This window comes from Oncorhynchus nerka, linkage group LG2, assembly GCF_034236695.1.
Source record: "Oncorhynchus nerka isolate Pitt River linkage group LG2, Oner_Uvic_2.0, whole genome shotgun sequence".
In the NCBI taxonomy this organism is placed as follows: Eukaryota; Metazoa; Chordata; class Actinopteri; order Salmoniformes; family Salmonidae; genus Oncorhynchus; species Oncorhynchus nerka.
The window spans coordinates 41,227,187-41,254,871 of record NC_088397.1 but is presented as its reverse complement, the minus strand read 5'-3'; the positions used below and the strand labels follow the sequence as shown (position 1 = coordinate 41,254,871).

The 27,685-nt window shown below is 42.6% G+C and overlaps 1 protein-coding gene across 2 annotated transcripts; it reads right to left on the bottom strand.

The window, feature by feature from the left end:
* Positions 1–552: 552 nt before the first annotated feature.
* Positions 553–27,685, bottom strand: LOC115135313 (dynactin subunit 2-like). 2 transcript variants are annotated; one of them, XM_029669883.2, is made up of 13 exons: positions 27,478–27,685; positions 21,028–21,096; positions 17,245–17,341; positions 15,338–15,399; positions 15,032–15,130; positions 14,675–14,835; positions 14,070–14,220; positions 13,753–13,857; positions 13,387–13,464; positions 13,124–13,195; positions 12,708–12,810; positions 11,110–11,201; positions 553–2,603 (listed from the first exon to the last, which is right to left on the bottom strand). In XM_029669883.2, exons 1-13 carry the CDS (start codon positions 27,511–27,513, stop codon positions 2,517–2,519), a joined length of 1,212 nt encoding a protein of 403 aa, XP_029525743.2. In that variant the 5' UTR covers positions 27,514–27,685; the 3' UTR covers positions 553–2,516. The 2 variants fall into 2 exon arrangements, with proteins under 2 accessions (XP_029525743.2, XP_064882518.1); XM_065026446.1 differs by lacking the exon at positions 553–2,603 and having other exon boundaries at positions 11,125–11,212.

The window sequence follows — 27,685 nt, the reverse complement described above, 5'->3', positions numbered from 1 at the left end:
CTTCCCTGAGACGGTTTCTGACCGTTTGTGTTGAAATTCTTTGGTTGTGCAAGCCTAGTTTCATCAGCCGTCCTTTCTCAGACGATCCTGCAGGTGAAGAAACCGGATGTTGATGTCCTGGACTGGCGTGATTCAACGTGGTCTGCAGTTGTGAGGCCGGGTGGATGTACTGCCAAATTCTCTACAATGACGTTGGAGGGGGTTATGTTAAAGAAATTAACATAAAATGATCTGGAAACAGCTCTGGTGGACATTCCTGCAGTCAGGGAAAGGGGTATACCTAGTCAGTTGTACAACTGAATGCATTCAACTGAAATGTCTGCATTTAACCCAACCTCTCTGAAGCATGCCAATTGCACGCTCCCTCAAAACTTGAGACGTCTGTGGCATTGTGTTGTGACAATACTGCACATTGTACTGGCCTTTTATTGCCCTCAGTACAAGGTGCACCTGTGTAATGATTATGCTATTTAATCTGCTTGATATGCAGATTAACAAGGATGTAAACAAATTTGTGCACACAATGAGAGAAATAAGGTTTTTGTGCATCTGGAAGGTTTCTGGGATCTTTTATTTCAGCTCATGATACATGGGACCAACACTTTACATGTTGTGTTTATATTTTTGTTCAGTGTACATCAGGGTTTTAGTAAATACACTTGAAAGGTTGCTAAAAGATCCAAAGTTCAATTTCACTGTATTTGAGCTGCACTGTAGCCTAGTTGGCAATAACGGCATGAGAGGTGGAAACCTTACCAAAGACAAACTCTGTGCCCTACTATATGAACTCAAGTGATGCTTTTTATAAGGTTCTATGCTGCTCTCTGCTGGCCACTTTACACCATTACAAACAGATTGTAACTAGACTAGAGCACTCCAGTAAAAAGTTGCAGGTAACCACAGATCTAGGATCAGATTACCCCAGTCTGGCAGATGCAGTCTCTGCACAGTAGCAATGTTCTGTATTTTTACACAAAAACATCAAGTCAGAGGACTTAATTGTCATGGGTCTTTCAGGGTATAAGTCATCATTTAAACAATGCAAGTAATAATGAAGTAGAATATGCAGAGTTTCTCTCCCTCTCAAAAATTGAGTGTAGTTAAAGCATGTTTTATTCAGATATCCCATCACCAGACTAGGTCAGGTACAATTACAGTCCATCGTAAGCAATGACACAGTAGATTAAAATTAGTTTGTCTGTGGCATTTTAGTCTGTCATAATATAATAGTTACAAGCAACTGAGCATGAAACATTAAGTACACAAGTGTATTTACAAGCATTACTTCATGACTTCAGGCCATTTTCATTGGGAATCATTTCAGTCTGAAAGCAATCAAGCTTTGAAGGGAACGTGAATATTAAGTGATGTGTGTGTATATAGTTGGAGTCTGTGGAGTCATCTTTAGTCAGAAAAGAAAATAGCTGAAGCTTCTGGGCATATGGCCCAGCGCCGTTAGGGTTTGGCCGTCATTGTAAATAACCGACTTGCCTAGTTAAAGGTTAAATCAAAAATATAACGATCTACGCATGTATTCTCTACTTTACTCGTAGAGAACAGGCTACTCAGGTCGAATGGTGCTTGTTTAGTAAAGTTTAGACCAATGTCTGCAAGGTCACATAATATTCACAGTAATCTACATAACAGAACCAAAACATAGTAAAACATTATTGTAAAACAAAAACACCATGGCATTTCTCTCACGGCCAAAACTCAACCGCGTGCGGCACTAGACAAAATACACAGGCAGGCTACAGTTAACACCATCTGATCTAAAATTCATTCCCTGTGCATCATTCAAAACAACAGGCTACTTCAAAACACTGTATAACTCAAGAACACCTAAATGTGTATACTCATGAAACTGATCAAGATCAAATGGTTACAATGCAGAATTATGCCACATGGATGTTTCACCTGTAAAACTTGAAGAATGATCGTTCACTATTGAATAGTGTTTCTGTTTTACAGTAATGTTATACTGGGCTATTATATTAGGTTGTTATGTAGAATACTGTGATCATTATGTGATCTTGCAGACATTGAGCTTTAATATGACTATTAAAAGTAGCATCATCTGCCTGAGTAGCCTGTTCTGTGCGTAAAGTGGAGAATATACACCTGCGCAGGAACGTGATCCGCATATGTGCAGAAGCTTTGGACTAAAGACTAAAGATCCCCAAATGGTCAGATCCGCAGCCACTCCATAATAATAATGCATTTCAGCCAAAGTAAACATTTTAATGGGATTCTGTATAGTGGGTGGTGTATTGCATTGCATACCAAATATAACATGTTTCAATGGGAAAGAAAAGAGGTTGGGAAGGGAGAATAGACAAGAACATTTGGTCTCCATTTTTTATTATAATCCACTTGATCAAACATTCCGGCTTCCAGAAAAAAAGGCAGGAGGAATAGATGAAGAAAGACAGGGAGAGAAGTGGAAAAGACGCCAATCTCTCCCTCTCCGACATTTTCCAAACTCGACCAAGAGCAGTTTTTCAAACTAATCAGATTTATTTGTTGAACTTTTTCATCCTCTGGTCCAGGGCAGTAAAGTTCTCTTCTACCGACAGGAGATTCTCCTTCATGGTCGTCTGCACCTGGGAGGGGGATATGTTAACAGAGTCAATGCCTGTACAGTAGGGGGGGAGACCGGCAGCAATAGCGACAAGGGACAATTGAAACACCTTCAATTTCCCCAAACAGAAACATGCTAGAGTGATGAAATTCACTCAGCACATGTCCTTTTAGATTCTCTCCCTGCTTTCACCCAAATCTCACTATTTGCATGTTTTATGGGTGAAAGTAATTTTTTCCACTGGCTGCATTGTTCTTACTGTCCTGAGCATAAACATCAAAGAATTCAAACAAACATAACTTAATCACTATTTTAGCTAAACATTTACATTTAGCACTTGTTTATTGCTAGGCATATGGTTTTATCATGGTTGCAAGGGTTTGGGGCAATTGTAACAGTGTTAATGACCCTGAGCCAAGCAGCCTAATTATGAAAACAAGTGATTTTAACTAAGATTGTATGAATTATACAAATACTAACTTAAGTCTTTGGGGCTGGTAGAGTGTCAAAATTGTAAACAGATATAATCTGGGCACCATCAAACTAAAGATGTTTTAAGTAACCGAATGTCCATGCACAAACGGGGGTGTCATTGTAAATATTGGTTAAGTATAGTGCTTTCAGAAAATATTCAAACATTGTTGTTACAAAGCTCTGTCAAGTTAGTTGTTGATCATTTCTAAATTGTCAAAGTCTTGCCATAGATTTTCAAGTCAAAACTGTAACTAGGCCACTCAAGAACATTCAATGTCTTGGTAAGCAACTCCTGTTTATATTTGGCCTTGTGTTTTAGGTAATTTTACTCTAGGATTTTGCCTGTACTTAGCTATATTCTGTTTATCCCCAAAACTCCCTAGTACTTGCCAATGACAAGCATATCCATAACATGATGCAGCCACCACCATGCTTGAAAATATGAAGTGTGGTACTCAGTGATGTTTTGGCCCAAACATAACGCTTTTGTATTCAGGACAAAACGTTTACTTCATTGCCACATTTTTTTTGCAGTGGCTTATTTTAAACAGGTGCATGTTATGGAATATTTCCTTCTTTTCACTCTGTAATTTGTTAGCATTGTGGAGTAACTACAATGCTGTTGATCCATCCTCTTATCTCCTATCACAGCCATTAAACCAACTGTTTTAAAATCACCATTGGCCTCATGGAGAAATCCCTGAGCGGTTTCCTTCCACTCTGGCAGCTGAGTTAGGAAAGGCGCCTGTATCTTTGTAATGACTGGGTGTATTGATACACCATCCAACGTGTAATTAATAAATCCACCATGCTCAAGGGATATTCAATGTCTGCTTTTTTTTTTAACCCGTCTACCACTGCAATATCATTAAGCAATACAACCTGAGCTTGGACAGATTATTATGCCTTGCCAACACCACTCTGCTGTTTATGATCACTCATGACCTTGCCCCACCACCTCTTAAGCAGTTTGTTACATATTGCAAGGATACTACAAAGACGACAAGAGCGTCTCGCTTTTATAAATCTGGGATCTTTTATTTCAGCTGATGAAAACCGGGACCAACACTTTACATGTTGTGGTTATATTTTTGTACTCATATACAGTACCAGTCAAAATTTTGGATAAACCTCCTCATTCCAGTGTTTTTATTTTTACTATTTTCTACATTGTAGAATACTAGTGAAGACAAACTATGAAATAACACATATGGAATCATGTAATAACCAAAAAAGTGTGAAACAAAACAAAATATATTTTATATTAGAGATTCTTCAAAGCAGCGACCCTTTGCCTTGATGACAGCTTTGCACTCTTGGCATTCTCTCAACCAGCTTCGTGGGGTAGCATTTGGGAATGCATTTCAATCAACAGGTGTACCTTGTTGAGGGTTCATTTGTTGAATGTGTCCTTCTTAATGTGTTTGAGCCAGTCAGTTGTGACAAGGTAGGGTTGGTATACAGAAGATAGCCCTAAAACACCAAGTCCATATTATGGCAAGACCAGCTCAAATAAGCAAAGAGAAACAACAGTGCATCATTACTTTAAGACATGAAGGTCAGTCAATCTGGAAAATGTCAAGAACTTTGAAAGTTTCTTCAAATGCAGTCACAAAAACTATAAAGCCCTATGATGAAACTAGCTCTCGTGAAGACTGCCACAGGAAAGGAAGACCCAGAGTTACCTCTGCTGCAGAGGATAAGTTCATTAGAGTTAAGTGCACCTCAGATTGCAGCCCAAATAAATTATTCACAGAGTTCAAGTAAGAGACACCTCTCAGCATCAACTGTTCAGAGGAGACTGTGTGAATCAGGCCTTCATGGTCAAATTGCTGCAAAGAAACCACTACTAAAAAGACAAGACTTGCTTGGGCCAAGAAACACGAGCAATGGCCATTAGACCGGTGGAAATCTGTCCTAATTTGAGATTTTTGGGTTCCAACCGCCGTGTCTTTGTGAGACGCAGAGTAGGTGAACGGATGATCTCCGCATGTGTGGTTCCCACTGAAGCATGGAGGTGGTGCGATGGTGCTTTGCTGTTGACACAGATTTATTTAGAATTCAAGGTACACTTATCGCTGCAGAATGCTGTGGCAGGCATGCTGGTTACGCCATCCCATCTGGTTTGTGTTTACTGGGAATATCATTTGTTTTTCAACAGGACAATGACCCAACACACACCTCCAGGCTGTGGAAGGGCTATTTGACCAAGAAGGAGAGTGATGAATGCTGCATCAGATTACCTGGCTTCCACAATCACCATACCTCAGCCCAATTGAGATGGTTTGGGATGAGTGGGGCCGCAGAGTGAAGGAAAAGCAGCCAACAAGTGCTCAGCATGTGGGAACTCCTTCAAGACTGTTGGAAAAGCATTCCAGGTGACTACCTCATGAAACTGGTTGAGAGAATGCAAAGCTGTCATCATCAAGGCAAACGGTGTCTACTTTGAAGAATCTAAAATATATATAACATTCTTTTGGTTTCTAAATGATTCCATGTGTTATTTCATTTTTTCCCAACTTTATTTAACCAGGTAGGCAAGTTGAGAACAAGTTCTCATTTACAATTGCGACCTGGCCAAGATAAAGCAAAGCAGTTCGACACATAACAACACAGTTACACAAGGAGTAAAACAAGCATACAGTCAATAACACAGTAGAAAAATAAGTCTATATACAATGTGAGCAAATGAGGTGAGATAAGGGAGGTAAAGGCAAAAAAAAAGGCCATGGTGGCAAAGTAAATACAATATAGCAAGTAAAACACTGGAATGGTAGAGGAAGAATGTGCAAGGTAGAGATAGAAATAATGGGGTGCAAAGGATCAAAATAAATACATAATTACAGTAGGGGGAGAGGTAGTTTGGGCTAAATTATAGATGGGCTATGTACAGGTGCAGTAATCTGTGAGCTGCTCTGACAGCTGCTCTGACAGCTGGTGCTTAAAGTTGGTGAGGGAGTTAAGTGTTTCCAGTTTCAGAGATTTTTGTAGTTCGTTCCAGTCATTGGCAGCAGAGAACTGGAAGGAGAGGCGGCCAAAGAAAGAATTGGTTTTGGGGGTGACCAGAGAGATATTCCTGCTGGGGCGCGTGCTACAGGTGGGTGCAGCTATGGTGACCAGCGAGCTGAGATAAGGGGGAACTTTACCTAGCAGGGTCTTGTAGATGACCTGGAGCCAGTGGGTTTGGCGACGAGTATGAAGCGAGGGCCAGCCAACGAGAGCATACAGGTCGCAGTGGTAGGTAGTATATGGGGCTTTGGTGACAAAACGGATGGCACTGTGATAGACTGCATCCAATTTATTGAGTAGGGCATTGGAGGCTATTTTGTAGTTTTACAAGGGTATGTTTGGCAGCATGAGTGAAGGATGCTTTATTGTGAAATAGGAAGCCAATTCTAGATTTAACTTTGGATTGGAGATGTTTGATGTGAGTCTGGAAGGAGAGTTTATAGTCTAACGAGACACCTAGGTATTTGTAGTTGTCCACGTATTCTAAGTCAGAGCCGTCCAGAGTAGTGATGTTGGAAAGGCGGGCAGGTGTAGACAGCGATCGGTTGAAGAGCATGCATTTAGTTTTACTTGTATTTAAGAGCAATTGGAGGCCACGGAAGGAGTTGTAATGGCATTGAAGCTCGCCTGGAGGGTTGTTAACACAGTGTCCAAAGTAGGGCCAGAAGTATACAGAATGGTGTCGTCTGCGTAGAGGTGGATCAGAGACTCACCAGCAGCAAGAGCGAAATCATTGATGTATACAGAGAAGAGAGTCGGTCCAAGAATTGGCACCCCCATAGAGACTGCCAGAGGCCCGGACAACAGGCCCTCCGATTTGACACACTGAACTCTATCAGAGAAGTCGTTGGTGAACCAGGCGAGGCAATCATTTGACAAACCAAGAAACCAACCAATCATTGTTTTGACATCTTCACTATTATTCTACAATGTAGAAAATAGTAAAAAAGAAAAACCCTGAGTAGGTGTCCAAACTTTTTACATGTATATTACATGTATACTGTATATTTATCCATCCACCCACCCAACCACCCACATTTTAAATAGTGTGCTATATTGTAGCATTGTAATAATGTTGATTGTTTTCTACCCAGGGACTACAGATTAAAATGAGCTGTCTAGCTAAATCTGGTGCAATGTACATGGTCCCTGACATACAGGGCATTCAAAAAAAGTATTCAGACCCCTTCCCTTTTTCCACATGGTGACGTTACAGCCATATTCTAAAATTAATTAAAGAACTCAATCTACACACAATACCCCATAATGACGAGGTGAATTTAAAAAAATGGCAAATGTATTTTTAAATCAAACCGAAATACCTTATTTACATACTTATTCAGACCCTTTGCGATGAGACTTCAAATTGAGTTCAGGTGCATCCTGTTTCAATTGACCATCCTTGAGATGTTTCTACAACTTGGAGTCCACCTGTGGTGGATTGTTTGGACATGATTTGGAAAGGCACACACCGGTCTATATAAGGTCCCACAGGTCCCACAGTTGAATCCAAACCATGATGTCGAATGAATTGTCAGTAGAGTTCCGAGACAGCATTGAGTCGAGGCACAAATCTGGGGAAGGGTACCAAAAAATGTCTGCAGCATTGAAGGTCCCCAAAAACACAGTGGCCTACATCATTCTTAAATTGAATAAGTTTGGAACCACCAAGACTCTTCCTAGAGTTGGCCGCTCAGCTAAATTGAGCAATCGGGGGAGAAGGGCCTTGGTCAGGGAGGTGACCAAGAACCCGATGGTCACTGACAGAGAGCCAGAGTTACTCTGTGCAGACGGATTAACTTTCCAGAAGACCAACCCTCTCTGCAGCACTCCATCAATCAGGTCTTTATGGTACAGTGGACAGACTGAAACCACTCCTTAGTAAAAGGCACATGACAGCCTGCTGAACTCTTTGGCCTGAATGCCAAGAATCATGTCGAGGAAACCTGGCACCATCCTGTGGGGATGTTTTTCAGCAGCAGGGACTGGGAGACTAGACAGAATCAAGGGAAAGCTGAACGGAGCAAAGTACAGAAAGATCCTTGAAAACCTGTTCCAGAGCTCTCAGGACCTCAGACTGAATCGAAGTTTCACCTTCGGAAAAGGACAACGACCCTAAGCACACAGCCAAGACAACACTGTAGTGGCTTCGGGACAAGTAAGGCATGATATACAGGGCATTCGGGGAGAGTATTCAGACCCCTTGACTTTTTCCACATTTTAAGTTACAGCCTTATTCTAAAATGCATTACATTTGTTTTTGTTCATCTTCAATCTACACACAATATCCCATAATGACAAAGCGAAAAGTTGTTTTAATTATTTTTTTTTGCATAAACAAATAACGGTTAACTTATTTACATAAGTATTCAGACCCTTTGCTATGAGACTCAAAATTGAGCTCTGGTGCATCCTGTTTCCATTGATCATCCTTGATGTTTCTATAACTTTAATTCAATTGATTGGACATGATTGGAAAGGTACACACCTGTCTAAATAAGGTCCCACAGTTGACGGTGCATAGCAGAGCAAACTCCAAGCCATGAGGTCGAAGGAATTGTCCGTAGAGCTCAGAGACAGGATTGTGTCCAGGCACAGATCTGGGGAGGGTGCTGCAGCATTGAAGGTCCCCAAGAACACAGTGGCCATCATTCTTCAATGGAAAAAGTTTGGAACCACCAAGACTTTTCGTTGAGCTGGCCACACGGCCAAAATAACAATAGAGGGAGAAGGGCCTTGGTCAGGGAATTGACCAAGAACCCAATGGTCACTCTGACAGAGCTCCAGAGTTCCTCTGTGGAGATGGGAGAATCTTCTTGAAGGACAACCATCTCTGCAGCACTCCACCAATCAGGCCTCTATGGTAGAATGGCCAGACAGAAGCCACTCCTCAGTAAAAGGCACGTGATAGCCCACTTGAAGTTTGCCAAAAGGACTCTGACCATGTTATTTATTTATCTGTTATTTTACCAGGTAAGTTGACTGAGAACACATTCTCATTTGCAGCAACAACCTGGAGAATACTTACAGGGGAGAGGGGGGGATGAATGAGCCAATTGTATACTGGGGATTATTAGGTGACCGTGATGGTTTGAGGGCCAGATTGGGAATTTAGCCAGGACACCAGGGTTAACACCCCTACGATAAGTGCCATGGGATCTTTAATGACCTCAGAAAGTCAGGACACCCATTTAACATCCCATCCGAAAGACAACACCCTACACAGGGCAGTGCCCTGGGGCATTGGGATATTATTTTTTAGACCAGAGGAAAGAGTGCCTCCTACTGGCCCTCCAACACCACTTCCAGCAGCATCTGGTCTCCCATCCAGGGACTGACCAGGACCAACCCTGCTTAGCTTCAGAAGCAAGCCAACAGTGGTATGCAGGGTGGTATGCTGCTGGCAATGTGAAGCAATATTCTTTGGTCTGATGAAACCAAAATTGAATTATTTTCTTATCTTATTATTAGAGTCTTATCTGGAGGAAACCTGGCACCATTCCCTACGGTGAAACATGGTGGTGGCAGCATCATGCTGTGGGGATGTTTTTTCAGCAGCAGGGACTGGGAGACTAGTCAGGATCAAGGGAAAGATGAACGGAGCAAAGTACATAAAGATCCTTGAAAACCTGTTCCAGAGTGCTCAGGACCTCAGACAGGATCGAAGGTTCACCTTCAAAACAGGACAACGACCCTAAGCACTCAGCCAAGACAACGCAGGAGTGGCTTCTGGACAAGTCTCTGAATGTCCTTGAGTGGCCCAGCCAGAGCCCGGACATGAACCCAATCGAACATCTCTAGAGAGACCTGAAAATAGCTGTGCAGTGACGCTTCCCAGCCAACCTCACAGAGGTTGAGAGGATCTGCAGAGAAGAATGGGAGAAAATCCCCAAATACAGGTGTGCCAAGCTTGTAGCGTCATACCCAAGAAGACTCGAGGCTGTAATCGCTGCCAAAGGTGCTTTATCAAAGTAGTGAGTAAAGGGTCTGAATACTTATGTAAATGTGATATTTCCATTGTTTACAAATTTGCAAAAATATATAAAACCTTGTTTTTGCTTTGTGAATATGGGGTATTGTATGTAGATTTGTGTGGGGGGACATTTAATCTATTTCAGAATAAGGCTGTAACTTAACAAAATGGTCTGAATACTTTCCGAATGCACTGTAAACCAATAAATAACAACAGGTTCCCTTCTTTGCGAACCATTTAAAAATCTCCCTGGTGTTTGTTGTCGAATCTGTGTGTGAAATTCACTGCTCGACTGAGGGACCTTAGAGATAATTGTATGTGTGTGGTACAGAGATGGGGTAGTCATTTAAAAATCATGTTAAACACTATTGTTGCACACAGTGAGTCCATGCAACCTATGTGACTTGATAAGCACATTTTGTCCTGAACTTATTTAGGCCTGTCATAATAAAAGGGGTTGAATACCTAGATGAGACATTTCAGCTTTTTATTACATTTTTACAAATGTGTGTAGGCCAGTGACACAAAAGCTCAATTTAAATCCATTTTAAATTTAGGCTGTAACACAACAAGATGTGGAAAAAGTCAAGGGATGTGAAGGCACTGTACATAAAAAGACTTCTATTTCTTGCAAAACCATTACATACGTCTATGGTAATTCATAAACAATGATTTTAGGTTGTGCATTTATTTGGTTTAATGTATTGAATGGACAGGCTGTCTAGCTACACAAGAGTAAGACCTTTTGTCAAAAAAGACAATGCACGATGTACAGGTGACACCATGGGGATCAAGTACATGGACATGTTTGTCCCGGGTAGACAAGAGAACTTTTATTACCCTTTCCACACCATCATTTCACATTCTCCTTTTCAGCACAGTTCCAGCAACTATGATGGATGGGTAAACAGACAAGTGCAGTACAGTTCAGCTCAATACAGTGTGAAAGGTACAAGAGCTCAGTCGTGTAAAGGTCCCGTCAGTCCCAGCAGCAGTCCTACCAACCTGTGAGAGCAGTGTGAAATGTGTCCCACAGCAGTGTGAAAGTGGTGAGTGATGTAGTTTTTCCTACCTGTGAGAGCAGTGTTCCATTGTCCTTCAGAGAGTTGTTGATCATCTGCTGGGTGGTGTCCAGGTGGGTCAGCAGCTGACCAAACTGCATGGCTATAGAGAGACTAAGACTAATGAGTCAGGTCATCACAGACAGACACTGTCCATCAGAGTTAAGCAATCTGCATTACTATAGCTTCATTTACACAGGCAGCCCAATTATTATATTTTGACCAAATCAGATATTTTGCCAATAATTGTCAGATAATAAATATCAGATTTGGGCTGCCTGTGTAAATCGCAGTCAGCGAGTCAAGCAAAGTCCCAAAAGAGCAAAATTCTAGCCGAATCCAGTGCAACTCAAATAACAATTTGTTTGCCAAAAGTATGGACACCAGGTGAGATTGTCAGGTTATTACTAGGGTTGTTACAGTCATGGCTTTTTGGATGATCGTAATTGGCCAGCCAAATGACCACGGTCTCCGTAATAACCTTTCGAATAGCAAAACATTTTTTTTTTTTTACAGCATGTGCTCCTGACTGCATGTGCTGCCATAGAAACAGAAAGGGTGTCTCAATTCAAGTCAATGATTGCATAATGGGTGGACTGGCAGCCATTGCGAGTGTCCCCAGAGGAGCAGAGCAGGAAGTGTACCTATCAATATGTGAAGTGATTTGTAGATTCAACTGACATAACAAAAAAATTCTAAATAAATACAGTACATTCCACGTGCCACATCAGTTATCATTTGAATGAACTTCTATATTACATGGAAATGTCAATACTAGGCAGCCATTGAGAGTGTACAAATGAGTCTACCAGTCAAACCAGTAGGTCCCTTAGGTACTCTGGAACTGGCCTTTAACTATCCCAAAGCCTAGGACCAAGACACATTGGACAGGCAGCCTTTAGTTATGCGTTTAATGGCTATATTGTAATTATTTCGCCACTATGGCCTATTTATTGCCTTACCTCCGTTATCCTACCTCATTTGCACACACTGTATATAGACTTTTTCGACTGCATGTTTGTTTATTCCATGTGTAACTCTGTGTTGTTTGTGTTGCACTGCTTGGCAAGGTCGCAGTTGTAAATGAGAACTTGTTCTCAACTGGCCTACCTGGTTAAATAAAAGGTGAAATATATATATATATATATAATAGCTTGCCAGAAAACATGAGGGGGGGCAAAACTGTGGACATATTTAAAAGAGATCTTAAAAAAACATGTTTAGCTTTGCTTTTCCTTCAGGAGCTTTTTAGTTGTTCAGTTTGTCATTCTTTTGTTTTTTTTTATCTTGTTGTGTAGTAAATATTTCAGCTTTTATTTTCATTGTTAGTTTTTTCCTGTAAAGCACATTGTGTTGCATTCCATGTCTGAAATGTGCTGTATAAATTAAGCTTTATTTTATTTGTTGCTTATTTCAGCAAGGAGCAACAAAGTTTCATCACGTTGTTAAGAGTCCATGTTACCTCAGAAACAGACTCAACCGCACAAATGTCCCGGCTTCCGTCACCTGTTTGTTCCCTCAACCCCGTATTTTTTAACGGTTATTTTATTTTCATGTCCTTATCCATAACCGTCAGTTACACAGTAATTGAACCAGCCCTAGTTATTACCTTCTTCATGCAACTCTTTGACAGCCATGAGCCTCTGCACCACCTGAGGCAGAGAGGTTGCCATGGCGTCCCACTTCTGCACCACGTCATACAGCTGAGACACCTGACAGACAACATCACAGTTATCGGAATAATATAAATAAAATAGTTAATGGAACAAGTTGCAGACCAAATAATGATAAGGTCGGGTGTGAACAATATTGATTGACAGCAGAACGAATTGCTGTAAAATGCAGTCGGAATAATTATATGGTTAGTAGTGGATTGTCAGGGTTTGATCAATAGGGCATAGTTTGTGCCAATAGTTTTTCCTGGTCAGCCCACAATTACTTGAAAAATGTTGCGTGAAATAGTCCTAAGATGCGGTATAAAGTTCACATTTTAAAAGTTGACATAAAAACCAGGTAGTTACTGACCTTGTTTTGTGTATCAGCATCTTCGATGGCTGCCTTGTGCTTTGCAATCTCATTCATCTTCCCCAGGACACTCTATACATAGACAACACAAAATCATCACATGTACATATTGCAGTACGACAACAAATGGTGTTGGTTGTCAAGGTCCCTCCAGGCCTTCTGACAACTAGAAGCGGCAAGACACACAGTGTGGAGTAGGCTGAAGTTGCCCCAGACACTGATCCGTTTTGTATTTGCCTCTGCAATGGTAAAGGTGTGTTAACCTGCAGTCTGGCCTCTATCTGGTCCAGAGTGGCTGAGTCCAGAGCACTGACCCGCGCCTGCAACAGCTCCATGGTGTCCTGGGAGGTGGGGGAGACAGCATGGAGAAGAGAAAGAGGGAGATGGAAAGGGGGGGAGAGGGCGAGACCGTCACAAGGTTAACAGGGATTCATTGGCTTCCAATCATGAACACGAAGTGAAGTTGTGGTTATGTAGGTTGAACTTAATAATATTTAGTAATTCTGCCTCAGTACCAAACAGTGATTGATGACACAGATAGAATGTCTCAAAATCAGTCAAAGGGTTAACAGTGATTGACGACATGGGTGGAGTTCAGTACTGAAAAAAAGAGTGCAGAAGTGACTCACCATGAGACTGCCTCCCTGCACCCTAGCACTCAGAGGACCCTGTTTGTCTGATCCAGAGCCCACAGCAGTCTCCAGCTCTGCAAGCCGCTTCTCCAGCTCTGCCATCTACACACAGGAGAGATGGAGAATTAACTACTAAATCACGTAACAAAGACAAATAATTTAGTCAACAGACCTCACACACCTAACATTACCAACCCATCTAGCACAACAGACACAAAAGCTAACACTCATTGAGCTCTCTTCACTCACATGCGCATGCACAGCAACTGGTGACCATTTGGCAGACACCCAGCCATGGCCCCGGGGCCCCTTACCTTGGCAGCGTCTGTGAACTTCTCCTGCTCTGGCCTGCTGTGCAGCTCATAGAGCACCACACCACCGGGAGCTTTAGATGCTGCTGAGGCCTTCCCCTCCCCTATACTCCTCCTACTGCTCCTCGCTGCCTCCAGCTGGGTTAGCAGACGCCTGGGGGTGGAGAGAAACAAATAGAGAACAAAAGGGTGGAGAAGGGAGAGGGAAGGTAAGGAAAAAACAAGAAGACAGTCTTTTACATTTGAGTCACTTAGCAGATGCTCCTATGCAGTGACTTACAGGAGCAATTAGGGTTTAAGTACCTTGTTCAAGGGCACATCAGATTTTTCACCTAGTCGGCTCAGGGATTCAAAACAGCAACCGTTCGGTAACTGGCCCAACGCTCTTAACCGCTAGGCTTCCTGACACCTTTTAAGTCTTTAATAAGAGCAGCGACTGCTAAGACTAAGTAATATCGTCTCCCTTTCTGACAACTACTGTATGTAACCATTTGAGACTAAATTGCATTTGCTACCATTTTTAATCCCTTCCTACTTCCCTCCCTGTCCTCTCACTTGGCGAGCTCTTCTGGGACCCAGAAGGGAGTCCCTTCCCCTCCCTTACTTACTTGGCCAGTGCTCTGTCTGGGTCAGCTAGGTTGATATATGCCTGTGGTCCCAGCAGAGTGTCCAGGTGGGCAGAGACCAGCTGCTGTTTGAGCTGGGCAGCTTGCTGGGCTAGGACTACTGGGGTCAGACACTCCTCTGCACTGCTATCCTTTGTGGTCGCCTGGGGGACAGCGAGACAGATGTGAAAAGGGCAACCACTGATTTGGGGTAGGTCTAGGTCAAATGGTGTATACAGTACATAAAGGATGGTTTAAGGGATTCCTGATTCCTGTCTGACCTGGATAGTCTAGGCCTAGGGGGTAGGGTGTAATGGCTAGGAAGCAAACAGGTTGCTTGGAACTGTGTCTGGGCCCTACCTGGATGGTTTCCACCTCATGACTGAGCTCCTGGATCTCATTGACCAGCCGCTGGTACTTCTGCTGGGGGGTTTCCTTCACCCCACAGCCCTCCGCCAACTAGACAGGGAGAAAAGGGGGATTAAGTGAAAGAAGAGGGAGAGGAAAACCAGTTAAAACAGTGAAGCACTTGAACAGACAGCAAATAACACACACGATTAGAATGGAAAAAGGTCTTGCCATTGATTTCACAGAAATTCAAGTGTTATTTATATAACTAAGATGATCAATATGAAATTCAATAATGTAGGCCCAGGGTCTACTCACGATCTCATATTCTCCAGACTCATAGCCCACTCTTTTGTTCTTACTGATACAGTCTGAGAAGTCTGGAAGGGACACATTTATTACAGGAAAAAGCAGAATATTAGGTGATTTGTGACCAATTCATGAAATGCCTGATGTCTAGGGCCAGAAGTTTTCCCTGACCCTGTTAGGCGAGCCATGAGTCTTCCTGATCATGTGACTGAGGTTAACTGCTCTGCATATAGACTATATTATAATAATAATAACAATAATAAGATACAATATGCAGGAAAAGTTCTTCCAGGTCAGGTCGTGTGGTGAGGGGAAAACTACTGCCCCTACAGTGCATTCGGAAAGTATTCAGACCCCTTGATTTTCCATATGTTGTTTACGTTACAGCCTTATTCTAAAATTGGAAAAAAATCAAATCTTCAATCAACACACCATACCCCATAATGACAGAGCAAAAAGAGATGTAGACATTTTTGCAAATGTATTAAAAAACAAAACTGAATTATCACATTTACATAAGAATTCAGACCCTTTACTCATCACTTTGTTGAAGTACCTTTGGCAGCGATTACAGCCTCGAGTCTTCTTGGGTATGACGCTACAAGCTTGGCACACCTGTATTTGGAGAGTTTCTCCCATTCTTCTCTGCAGATCCTCTCAACCTCTGTGAGGTTGGATGGGGAGCGTCACTGCACAGCTATTTTCAGGTCTCTCTAGAGATGTTCGGTTTGGTTCATGTCCGGGCTCTGGCTGGGCCACTCAAGGACTTGTCCCGAAGCCACTCCTGCGTGGTCTTGGCTGAGTGTTTAGGGTCGTTGTCCTGTTTGAAGGTGAACCTTCGATCCTGTCTGAGGTCCTGAGCGCTCTGGAACAGGTTTTCAAGGATCTTTCTGTACTTTGCTCCGTTCATTATTCCCTTGATCCTGACTAGTCTCCCAGTCCCTGCTGCTGAAAAACATCCCCACAGCATGATGCTGCCACCACCATGTTTCACCGTAGGGATTGGTGCCAGGTATCCTCCAGATAAGACGCTTGCCATTGAGGCCAAAAATAATTCAATCTTCATCAGACCAAAAAAATACTGCTTCACATGGTCAGAGTCCTTTAGGTGCTTTTTTGGCAAACTTCAAGTGGGCTGTCATGTGCCTTTTACTGAGGATTGGCTTCTGTCTGGCCATTCTACCATAAAGGTCTGATTGGTGGAGTGCTGCAGAGATAGTTGTCCTTCTAGAAGGTTCTCCCATCTCCACAGAGGAACTCTGGAGCTCTGTTAGAGTGACCATTGGGTTCTTGGTCACTTCCCTGACCAAGGCCCTTCTCCCTCTATTGTTATTTTGGCCGTGTGGCCAGCTCAACGAAAAGTCTTGGTGGTTCCAAACTTTTTCCATTGAAGAATGATGGCCACTGTGTTCTTGGGGACCTTCAATGCTGCAGACATTTTTTGGTACCCTCCCCAGATCTGTGCCTGGACACAATCCTGTGTCTGAGCTCTACGGACAAATCCTTCGACCTCATGGTTTGGAGTTTGCTCTGCCATGCACCGTCAACCGTGGGACCTTATTTAGACAGGTGTGTACCTTTCCAATCAATTTAATTTACCGCAGGTAAAGTTATAGAAACGTCAAGGATGATCAATGGAAACACGATGCACCGGAGCTCAATTTCGAGTCTCATAGCAAAGGGTCCGAATACTTATGTAAATAAGGTAACGGTTACTTGTTTATGCAAAAAAAATATTTAAAACAACTGTTTTCGCTTTGTCATTATGGGGTATTGTGTGTAGATTGAAGATGAACAAAAACAAATGTAATGCATTTTAGAATAAGGCTGTAACTTAAAATGTGGAAAAAGTCAAGGGGTCTGAATGCGCTGTTTATCATGCCTGGACATCCAGCTGTTGGATGTAGTAGACTGACCGATTCCTTTAGTACTGACGCGTTTGTCCTTGAACTTGTCGTAAGCTGCATTAGGGTTGACCACGATCCTCTCCACACTGTCACTGCACAGCTCTTCCTGTTATGGAGGGAGGCACCCAGAGAGAACGTAATGTCAGATACACCACAGGAATACGCAACAGACACAGGCTGCATCTCAGCTCTCTTTATACTATTGAGATGCAGCCATATTCTTCACTTTCTCGTCTCCAATCCACTCAAGAGATCTTACCAGCCAATCTCGACAAAGTCGCATATGTACACATGGTTTGGGAATAGAGAGGTATGCGAGTGGATCTAGGGCAAAATTATTCTTAAGGATTGATTCCCAGTTGATTGATAGATTGACGAATTGTCATCTGTAGTCTTTAACAGTCAATACATTAAACCAGTCACAAAGATACAGCTCAATGAAGAGTTTATTCACACGGTTTGAAAGAGGACCCCAGTGAGATGCCAATCAACGACAGCGCCATCTCTCTCACACACACACACATATATTCAGTTGGAGAAACCAGTCTATTCTCCAGGAAGGAAAACCGAAATGGCTGATTTATGATTTGATCAGGAAAAGAGAAACAATTTAATCCTGAACACAAAGGTATGAAGGTATGGCATGTATGGTTTCAACTGGGTCCACAATCAACAATCTTTAACTTCTTGAGGGCCGGGGGAAGTATTGAGAAATTCGGATGACTGACGTGTCCGAAGTAAACTTCCTTGTTACTCAGGCCCAGAAGCTAGGATATGCATATCATTGGATAGAAAACACTCTGAAGTTTCTAAAACTGTTAAAATAAATGTCTGCGAGTATAACATAACTGATATAGCAGGCATAAACCTGAGGAGAATCCAGAATTATTTATTTTTAGGTGTCTGCCCATTCAAATCCTTGTTATTGGGAAAATCAAAGGAATACCTCCCAGATTGCAGTTCCTAGGGCTTCCACTAGATGTCAACAGTCCTTAGAATGAGTTTCAGGCTTGTTTTTTGAAGAATTAGCTAGAATTTGAAGTTTTTCTAGGTGGCTCCCATTTTGGCTGTAGGATTATAGCGCGCGTGGATGAGGGTGCTCACTTCGTTATTTATCTCCGGTAATGAACATACTATTCTCCGTCTTAAATTTGATTGTTTATTTACATATTAGGGTAACTGAGGATTGATTAGAAACATTGTTTGACTTGTTTGGACAAAGTTTAATGGCAACTTTAGAACTCCTTTGTGTATTACAGGTGTATTACTGAATCAAGCGCGCCAACTAAACTGACTTTTTTGGGACATAAAGATGGACTTTATCGAACAAAACGGCCATTTGATGTGTAGCTGGGACCCTTGGGATTGCAAATAGAGGAAGATCTTCAAAGGTAAGTGATTTATTTTATCGCTATTTCTGACTTTTGTGTCACCTGTGCTGGTTTGGAAAATGTTTCTAATGCTTTTGTGTGTGGGGCGCAGTCCTCAGATAATCGCGTGGTATGATTTCGTCGTAAACCTTTTTGAAATCTGACAAAGCGGCTGGATTAACAAGAAGTTAAGCTTTTAAATTATGTAAAACACCTGCATTTTCAAGAATGTTTAATATTACGATTTTGTATTTGGCGCGCTCCGATTTCACTGGATGTTGTTGAATTTGATCCCGCTAAACAAGCTCTATATTGACCAATGAAATGGAACAACTAATTGTGTAAGAGGGTGTGACGAGAATGTGGATGGAAAATTAACATTTGACTCTGAGGTATCCAAGAACGACTGCTCTACATGAAAATGAACCGCATGCACAGCTGACTGATGGAAGCCATGGGGCTTAAAACCTTAGGAAAATGGTAGGGGGGAGCGAAGAATACAGTAGCATGAAACCCACAGCACATCATATGGTAGAGTTTGGTTTTAGTTTCAGCCTTCAGCTTATTTGGTATTCAGAGTTTCTCCTGTGGCTTTGGTCTTTCATCTCTGCATGACTTCTATGAGATCAGCTATTACCTGTTAATAAATCCATCCGTGACATGCATCTACTCATTGGAAGAGTCAGACTCCTATCATTAGTTGTTCCGGGAACCTACGACTAATCAAACTTGAAGAACATCATTCTGGAGCCTCAGGCAATTGTGCACTAGGTTGAGTATAAAGTCATCAATGTGTCTAAGGTTCAAATGATCAGCTCACATCAAAGGGGCTCATGGGATTAATCACCACTAATACAGACAGTAAAAACCGACACACACAGTACAGAGATGCATGCAAAAGACTGACAAGTAGATGTTAGGAGGAAGGGAGGGAGGGGTAAGTCAGTCAGTCACTGAGGATCTTACCAGCTCCTTAGGTTCCCAAGGAGAGTTAGAGAAAGAGGAAGACCACGGGGGGAAGAGTAGAAAAGAGAGAGAAACACAGATTAATGTGGTTATCACATGCCACGCACAACAATAGCAGCCAGCCCGTCACTGCCAAGAAAGAGAACAGTGTTCTGAGCTAGGCTGACTGTCTGATCATCATGACGTCGCGGTTCACTCTCTCCCTCTGTCAGCCCCACAGGGCCTGCGCTGTGGTTACTGTGATACATTAGCAGCATTGGTTATAGACTGTTGACGTCACAAATCATACAGTACACACACACAGAATGTGTGACTGATATCCTGTGTGTGTAGGCAACATATGCCCTGAGCCCCTCACCATTTACTGAAGCCTCTAATCCTGTACTTGGTATTGTTAGCATCATGTAGTCAGTGGAAGGAGGGGATTGTCAGGAGGGAAAATCCATTTCTGAGCCCCTAAGTCAAAGACGCGATGGTTAGAAAGAATAGGTTTAGCGTCATGAAGTAAATAAACTCAACCGAGTGCAACACCCATCCATTAAGAAACTGTGTGGGTATGATGAAATCCCGATGGTCTTCAGATATTAAAAGTAGGCTTATGCATATCTGCAATTGACATTCTGAATGGTTTCAGTGTGTGTTGCAGTATCACACCTAGTGTTTGATAAGCAATGTAGTTCCTAACAATCTTTAGTTACTAAGCTTCTGTTAACATGTACACTGTTATGAATGGGCAAAAGGGATGTTAAAACAAATACATTCGCAGATCTCTTATCAGCACACACAATAACAGAGACATCTTAGATTCAATATCCTCTGACGTGCTACAATTCTGTCGAGGTGAAAACGGAGGGTTATTAGGCCTACTAAATGTCTTGCATGAACACTAATCAAATGAAAAACACCACTCCCTACAAAAGTGATAAACTATTTGGCCAAGTGCACATTACAAAAAAAGAATAATAATAAAACAGAATTGATACAGAGCAATGGGACACATTACGTCTTCAGATAAGTACGCTATTCTCAATTTCCACCCAATCTGAAGAGGGGAAGAAAAAGGGGACATGAAGGATTTAACCGCACTGAGACAAAAATAACCTCTTACTTGTACAAACTAGCCTTCCAGGAGGGGTGGGTGGGGAGAGAAGGCAACAACAAGACACGCGGAGGGAGGGGTAGGGTTTGGGATATGGGAGGGAAACCACTATTAGGTTGTAGTGGGAGTCAAACGACATTTAAGTATGTTCTACAGCAGACTTGATCAATGAGCCAGCATGATGATACAGAGATGCTAATCAATCAACCAACCACTCTGTATCATGCAGTGGTTATCATAGAGGAAGTCATGATGCTACGCCACAACAGATGATTCCAAAACTGTATTTGGGGGTCAAAACTCTTCCTTTCGCTCTCCACAATCCCTTCTTTCCTCTCTCCTCCAACTTTCACTCACCGACTCAAACTGTGCCTGGTCATCTTCTGGCAGCTCGCTGGTCTCATATACATCTGGCTCGTTGGACGCCTAGGAATACAAAATCATTCCATCAATCAATATTACATTAACATAGCTAGCTACTTGTGTTCTGATTAAGTGATAAAGGCCAAGAAGCCGGTGTTTGGAGGGTATTGGCACGGGTGTTAGGCCCGAGATGAAGTCGAGTTGCCATTTAGTTTCCTTGTTGTGATAGCATAAACTGTGACAAAATATAAATAATTGTCAATGATTTTCCATACTCTGTGGTTTAAGACTGTCAAAATTATCAATCATTCACAATGCTTAATTTGCTATTTAGTTTCCTCATTTGTGTTACCGTTTTCGACCTGTGTTGATTGTCAAAACCTGTGGGTGGGGTTTCGGTAACGTGAGGTGGAAGAGAGGTTAGGTTGCCTGTGCTTGCTAGCAACTGTCACTTTCAGTTTAAAAATATATATGTCAAATAGAAATCAAAACGGGATAGTCTTCAGAGATAGAAGGGAGGGGTTGACGGTAGCTGAAAGATGGGACTAAAAACAAACAAAAGATAACTAAATGTAAAATATACCGTAATTTCTGGACTATTAAGCGCACCTGAATATAAACCGCACCAACTGATTTTAAAAGAAATATGTATTTTGTACATAAATAAGCCGCACGTCTATAAGCCGCAGGTGCCTACCGGTACATTGAAACAAATTAACTTTACACAGCCTTTAAACGAAACACGGCTTGTAACAAAAATTCAACAGTAGCCTACCAATAAAGTCATTGGTCACTATCTTCCTCCTCCTGTGCACTGAAACCACTGAAGTCATCTCCTTCGGTGTCGGAGTTGAATAGCCTCAGAATTGCTTCATCCGATGTTGGATCGTTTTCATTGTCGCTCTCGTCACTTTCATCCGGAGGCAAATTCCCCGCTGAACTGCCCTCAACAACACGCAGCAGTCCAGCCTTTCGAAACCCGTTGATGATAGTGGATTTTTTGACAATGCTCCACGCTGTCAGGACCCACTGGCAGACTTGACCATAAGTGGCTCTTCGCATGCGGCCCGTTTTAGTGAAGGATTTCTCCCAACTTGTCATCCAAGCCTCCCACTGAACACGGAGCGCCACCTTAAATGCACGATTTACACTGATGTCGAATGGCTGCAAATACTTTGTTGTGCCCCCAGGAATCACAGCTGGAATTGAGTTTGTCCTCTTGATGGCTTCTTTCACAGAATCTGTTATGTGGGCCCTCATGCTGTCCAACACGAGTAATGCCTTGTTCTTGTGAAAGAATCCTCCCGGTCGCTTGCCGTAACACTCCGTATGCCATGCATGCATTAGGCCTTCCGTCATCCATCCTTTCTTGTTGACTTTCATAACAATTCCCCTCTGGAATTTCTCTTCTGGCATCGTCATGAGTTTAAAAATCAACACCGGTGGAAGCTTTTCTCCCGATGCCGTGCAGCTCAGAACACAGGTGAAGCGCGTTTTTTCATGCCCAGTTGTTTTCAGCGTGACGGATGATTCGCCTTTCCTGTTGACAGTCAGAGTGAGAGGCAGGTCAAACGTCAGAGGAACCTCATCCATATTTATGATGTCGTGCGGGCCGATGGAATGCGCCTCTATCTTTGCATCAGTGAATTTGCGGAAGTTTGAAACTTTTTCCTCGTAGTCGGGAGGGAGCTGCTGACACAGACTCGTCCGTACCCTGATGGACAGGCCTTTACGTCTCATAAATCTTAGACACCACGATGGTTCACCTCTAAAATCCTCAAACTTCATTGCGGTGGCGATTGTTTTGGCTTTCAGTCGGATCTGCACAGTTGGAAACACCTCGGCCGTCTGCTCTCTGTGTGTTGACCCAGTCTTCAAGCTCATTTTCTAGTTCGGGCCATCTGCTTTTCTTCCCTCTGAAAGCTTTTGTTGTCTTTTTGCACCGAGTCAGTTCCTCACGCTGCTGTTTCCAACGTCTTATCATCGACTCATTAAGGCCAAGCTCCCGTGCAACAGCTCTATTTCCTTTTCCAACAGCCAGATCGATCGCCTTCAACTTGAAAGCTGCATCATATGCATTTCTCCGTGTCTTTGCCATGATGAGGGTGACAAAATGACTACCGTAATCAGAATGGGAAGTTTGAGTGCGCTCGATTTACGTCACATTATGTGACGGTGCTCAGTTTTTTGGAGGCGTGAATCCTGTGAAAGCGGGAAAAATCCATAAATTAGCCGCGTCATTGTATAAACCGCGAGGTTCAAAGCGTGGGAAAAAAGTAGCGACTTATAGTCCGGAAATTACAGTACTGTGTCCATAAAATGTATAATAGGCATCTACTGCCAGCTTATACATGCTAAGTGTTGTTGTCCATTAGGTTACTCCAATTAGGGGAGGGATGGTAGAGTAAATATATATACTTTTAAAACTATTACATTGATAGAAGCCAAATCTGCAATATTAAAGCTGATCTACACCCCCATAAAAAAATAAGATCACTTTCAGTCGCAGCTGTGTCGCTGTAGGGTGTACTTAGGCTGTCCAGGCAACAACCGCCAGTTTGGAGAGCCGCGGCGTGATAAATGTTTGGAAGGTGAAGGAAGCACGGAGAGGTTCGAGATTGCCCATTTTACAAGTCTGGCTAAGGAACTGAAGTTGGGTTTTGAAGAAACACCATCAGTGTGTGCTCTGCAAGCAATGCAGCGGATGATGAGCGTGGTGAACGGATAGATATGATTATAGACAGAGAGGAAGAAGAAAAACTGAGTGTAGTATGAAGATGTATGTTGAGGAAGAATGCCGTCAGACATGATAAATAACAATCTGGACCAGTAGGAGTGACATTTTCAGAGAAAGTGGACCCTTGCCTTTTGGATGATCCACTTGTGGTTTCAGCATGGGTGAGAAAGGAGTTGGGGGCAGTTGAATCAGTGAAGGTAACCTGTAGTGGATTTGTGATATTTGTTTGTGTTTCTTCTGACCAGAGGGTGCCAGCGCTCCATGTCACGCAACTTGGGTCAAGATCTATTTCTTGCTTTGCTCTTAGGAACAGGGCACCATTGAAATGAATGATTTATGTGGTAGAGTTAAGTGTGGAGGTGGAGCAATTGAAGTTGAAAATTCCTGGTGTTTGTGACGCGCTCTGGTTCGTGCGACGTAGAACCGGTGGGGAGCGAGGTGAAACAGAGGAGTCCTTGTCAGTCCTTTTGAGTTGAGTCTCTACCAGACAAAGTTCTGTTAGGATATTTTAGATATCCTGTTTGGACTTTTGTTCAGAATCCGCTGCGCTGTTTCATGTGTAACTTTATGGTCATGTTGTAGGAGGGAGATTCCAAGATGTGGACAGTGTGCAGGAGGGCATGGGACAGAGGATCGTGTCATTTCGGGGGGATAAAGTTGTGCGTGTCAACTGTAGGGTTGCTCATGTAGCTGGGGATCGGAAGTGTCCGTTGCGAGAGAGGCAGGTTGATGTGGCCAGTCAGAATAGAGCAGAAGGTGACCTTTGCTGAGGCAGTGAAGAAAGTGGAGGATAGGTCAAGTGTAAGGGATCCAGAGAGGATCACAGAGATGTAGTAGATTTGTGCCAACACAGAGGGATAGGGAAACGAGTGAGTTATGCTTCAGTAAGGTTGGCTTCTTAGCGTTCATAGCAATGGTTATCAACTGTACCACAGAAATGGAACGTAAATCACAATGAATAGATATTGTGGTGGCAGCTGCAGAGACATATCTGGGTATATGAGATTTGACTTCAGAAGAGTTACAGCGTGTTGAGGGATGATGTCCCGTCCTCCCAGGTCGTTGGCATGGTGCAGGAGCAGATGGGGTCAAAGTAGTGGAATGGGTTAGTGGGTTTTTAGAGTGTAGGTGGCAGCTGCAGAGGAGTACGAGATCTTACTGCAGAAGAGTTTATGGGGTGATGATACACCTATATACCACAATACAAAAAAAATGTAAGGTTAGTTGGTGGTGCACATGTTTCCTTTTAGGAACAAGAATAATGAAGATAATTTAATGTAGGTAGGCCGTGCCTGGCATCACACTTTAGTACAGTAGGTGGCATTGTATGCCCCTTTAAGATAGATGTGATCCACCAACCCAATCCGAAAGAAGAACAGCCAGTGTGAAACCCCACAGAAGAAGAATAGTCAGTGTGTGTGAGAATTTCACGGGAGGGGACTATAAAGCTCAGTGGAGGGGACACAGGGAGCTAATAGTAGCTAGCTAATTATGGTAATATAGTAGCTAGCTACCAGTAAGTTAGATCGCTAGCTGGCTATGAAAAAGGAACTATTGGCTAATGTTAGTTTGCCTGCCCACTGGCACCGGCTAGCATAGCTAGCTGGTTACCTTCACAACAAGACACCTGCTTAGAACACCTTTAGGTACGGTAAGTGGCTTGTAATTTCACATTTGGAAGGTGGATTGAAACAATTCACTGGATAACTAGCTAGCATGGTTATTTTCTACCAGATAGCTAGCAACCTATGATGCACTAAAGTTACTCTATAGGGGGATATATTGGTATGTGGCTATTCAAAAACAAAGGAATTATCTGAAAGTGGTCAGACTATATAGTGCAATATCACATGTGCAATCTAACATTTTATTTTGTTTTAGTTTCCTTTTTTGGCACAGGTCTCACACTGTGTGTTTGTGCCGTCTCCCTCTCTCGGTTGGTCTGTGTGTCCTGTTCACAGGCTCCTCAGTCATGGTTCGAGCCAACCACAGTGCTTGAGCACGAAGCATTCATTGAGGGTTTTAAATGTCTTTACCATCTAACAAATTAGGAGCAGGCCCATCAAACTTCCCAGAACTGCTGGACCTTTCTGAATTGCTGGGCTGTGACTATTTCACAAAACTGGATTACAGGCAACATTCGCACTGAGCTAAAGGGTAGAGCTGCCGCTTTCAAGGTGCAGGACTCTAACACGGAAGCTTACAAGAAATCCCGCTATGCCCTGCTATGAACAATCCAACAGGCAAAGCGTCAACACAGGCCTAAGATTGAATCATACTACACCGGCTCCGATGCTCGTCTTATGTGGCAGGGCTTGCAAACTATTACAGACTACAAAGGGAAGCACAGCCACGAGTTGCCCAGTGACAAGGGCCTACCAGACGAGCTAAATCACTTCTATGCTCAGTTCGAGGCAAGCAACACTGAGGCATGCATGGGAGCATCAACTGTTCCGGACGATTGTGTGATCACGCTCTCCGTAGCCAACATGAGTAAGACCTTTAAACAGATCAACATACATTTACATTTTACATTTAAGTCATTTAGCAGACGCTCTTATCCAGAGCGACTTACAAATTGGTGCGTTCACCTTAAGACATACACAAGCCTGCGGGCCAGACGGATTACCAGGACGTATGCTCCGGGCATGTGCTGACCAACTGGCAGGTGTCTTCACTGACATTTTCAACATGTCCCTGATTGAGTCTGTAAAACCAACATGTTTCAAGCAGACCACCATAGTCCCTGTGCCCAAGAACACAAAGGCAACCTTCCTAAATGACTACAGACCCGTAGCACTCACGTCCGTAGCCATGAAGTGCTTTGAAAGGGTGGTAATGGCTCACATCATCACCATTATCTCAAAAACCATAGAACCATGCTAATTTGCATACCGCCCAAACAGATCCACAGATTATCAGTAAATGTAAAAACAAAAAAAGCAATACGCACCACAAAAGTGTTTAACAAATTGACTGTTAGGTTTATGAAATTGTACATTTCTGTTTTTTTGTATTTGTTGTGTTAATAACATTTTTTTTTTTTTAAATGCCTAACGTTACATAGCTCAGGATATGTACGCCTACTTCTGTCAAATCACTATTGTAAATATCAGGGATAAAAAGAGATGAAGTGCCAAATTAGTTCCCTGTACTGACTGTAGTCATCAGTTTTATAGCGTGAACCACCCACCCAATGACTGGAACCACCAAAAGCAAATTTCGCTAACTAGCTACTATAGCTGGTTAGCAAGCTAGCTTTGGCTGGCCAACATTCAATCACACCACTGGATTAGCTAGCTGCTGCATATTTTGTTAGCCTGACTAATAGCTAGTTAGCCGTCCAAAGACTACGTTTAGAAATGTGATGAGTTGTAGACATGTCTGTTATTTAACGGTCAATTTCAATGCATATAAGAAGTTAACCAGGAGTCTGACACTGACTAGCTACCGTTAGCTTAGGTCACTAGCTAGTACGATAACGTTATCATATCAGGCTCTCTTTTTTATCATATCAGGCTAATGTGTGGCAAACCAATGCTAGCTAGCAAACGTTTGGATAAATCGTTAAATAGTTAACTAGCTGCCGGGGCTCTGTGGTTTTGATTAGAGTTTAGCTAGCATTCATCAAACATCTTATAAACACTTGTGCTTACCTACTAACAACGCGACAATGTGAATAGCAAGCAAGCTAACAAGCCACTTACAATTCCAGGCAAGTTGGCGTATTTGGGATCAGCCATTTGTGAGGATGCAATGACGAGACCGGTGGTGGATGAGTAGACAAGAACGAAAAAAAATCTGCCAACGGTCTTTGAAATGGACCGTGTGGACACGTTTTTACTCCGTTATATAGCTATCACCAACGGAATAAACAAGCAGCAAACGAATCTTCGTCTATGGTATTACGGAAGT

Bases quoted from the DNA above. Each gene is read 5' to 3' on its own strand.
- LOC115135313 (XM_029669883.2), bottom strand. From the start codon at position 27,513: ATGGCTGATCCCAAATACGCCAACTTGCCTGGAATT. The intron at 15,131-15,337 runs GTGAGTAGACCC...CTCCCTGTCTAG, and splicing joins AGTCTGGAGAATATGAGATC to TTGGCGGAGGGCTGTGGGGT. The intron at 2,604-11,109 runs GTAGGAAAAACT...TCCCCCTCCCAG, and splicing joins ATGGAACACTGCTCTCACAG to GTGCAGACGACCATGAAGGA.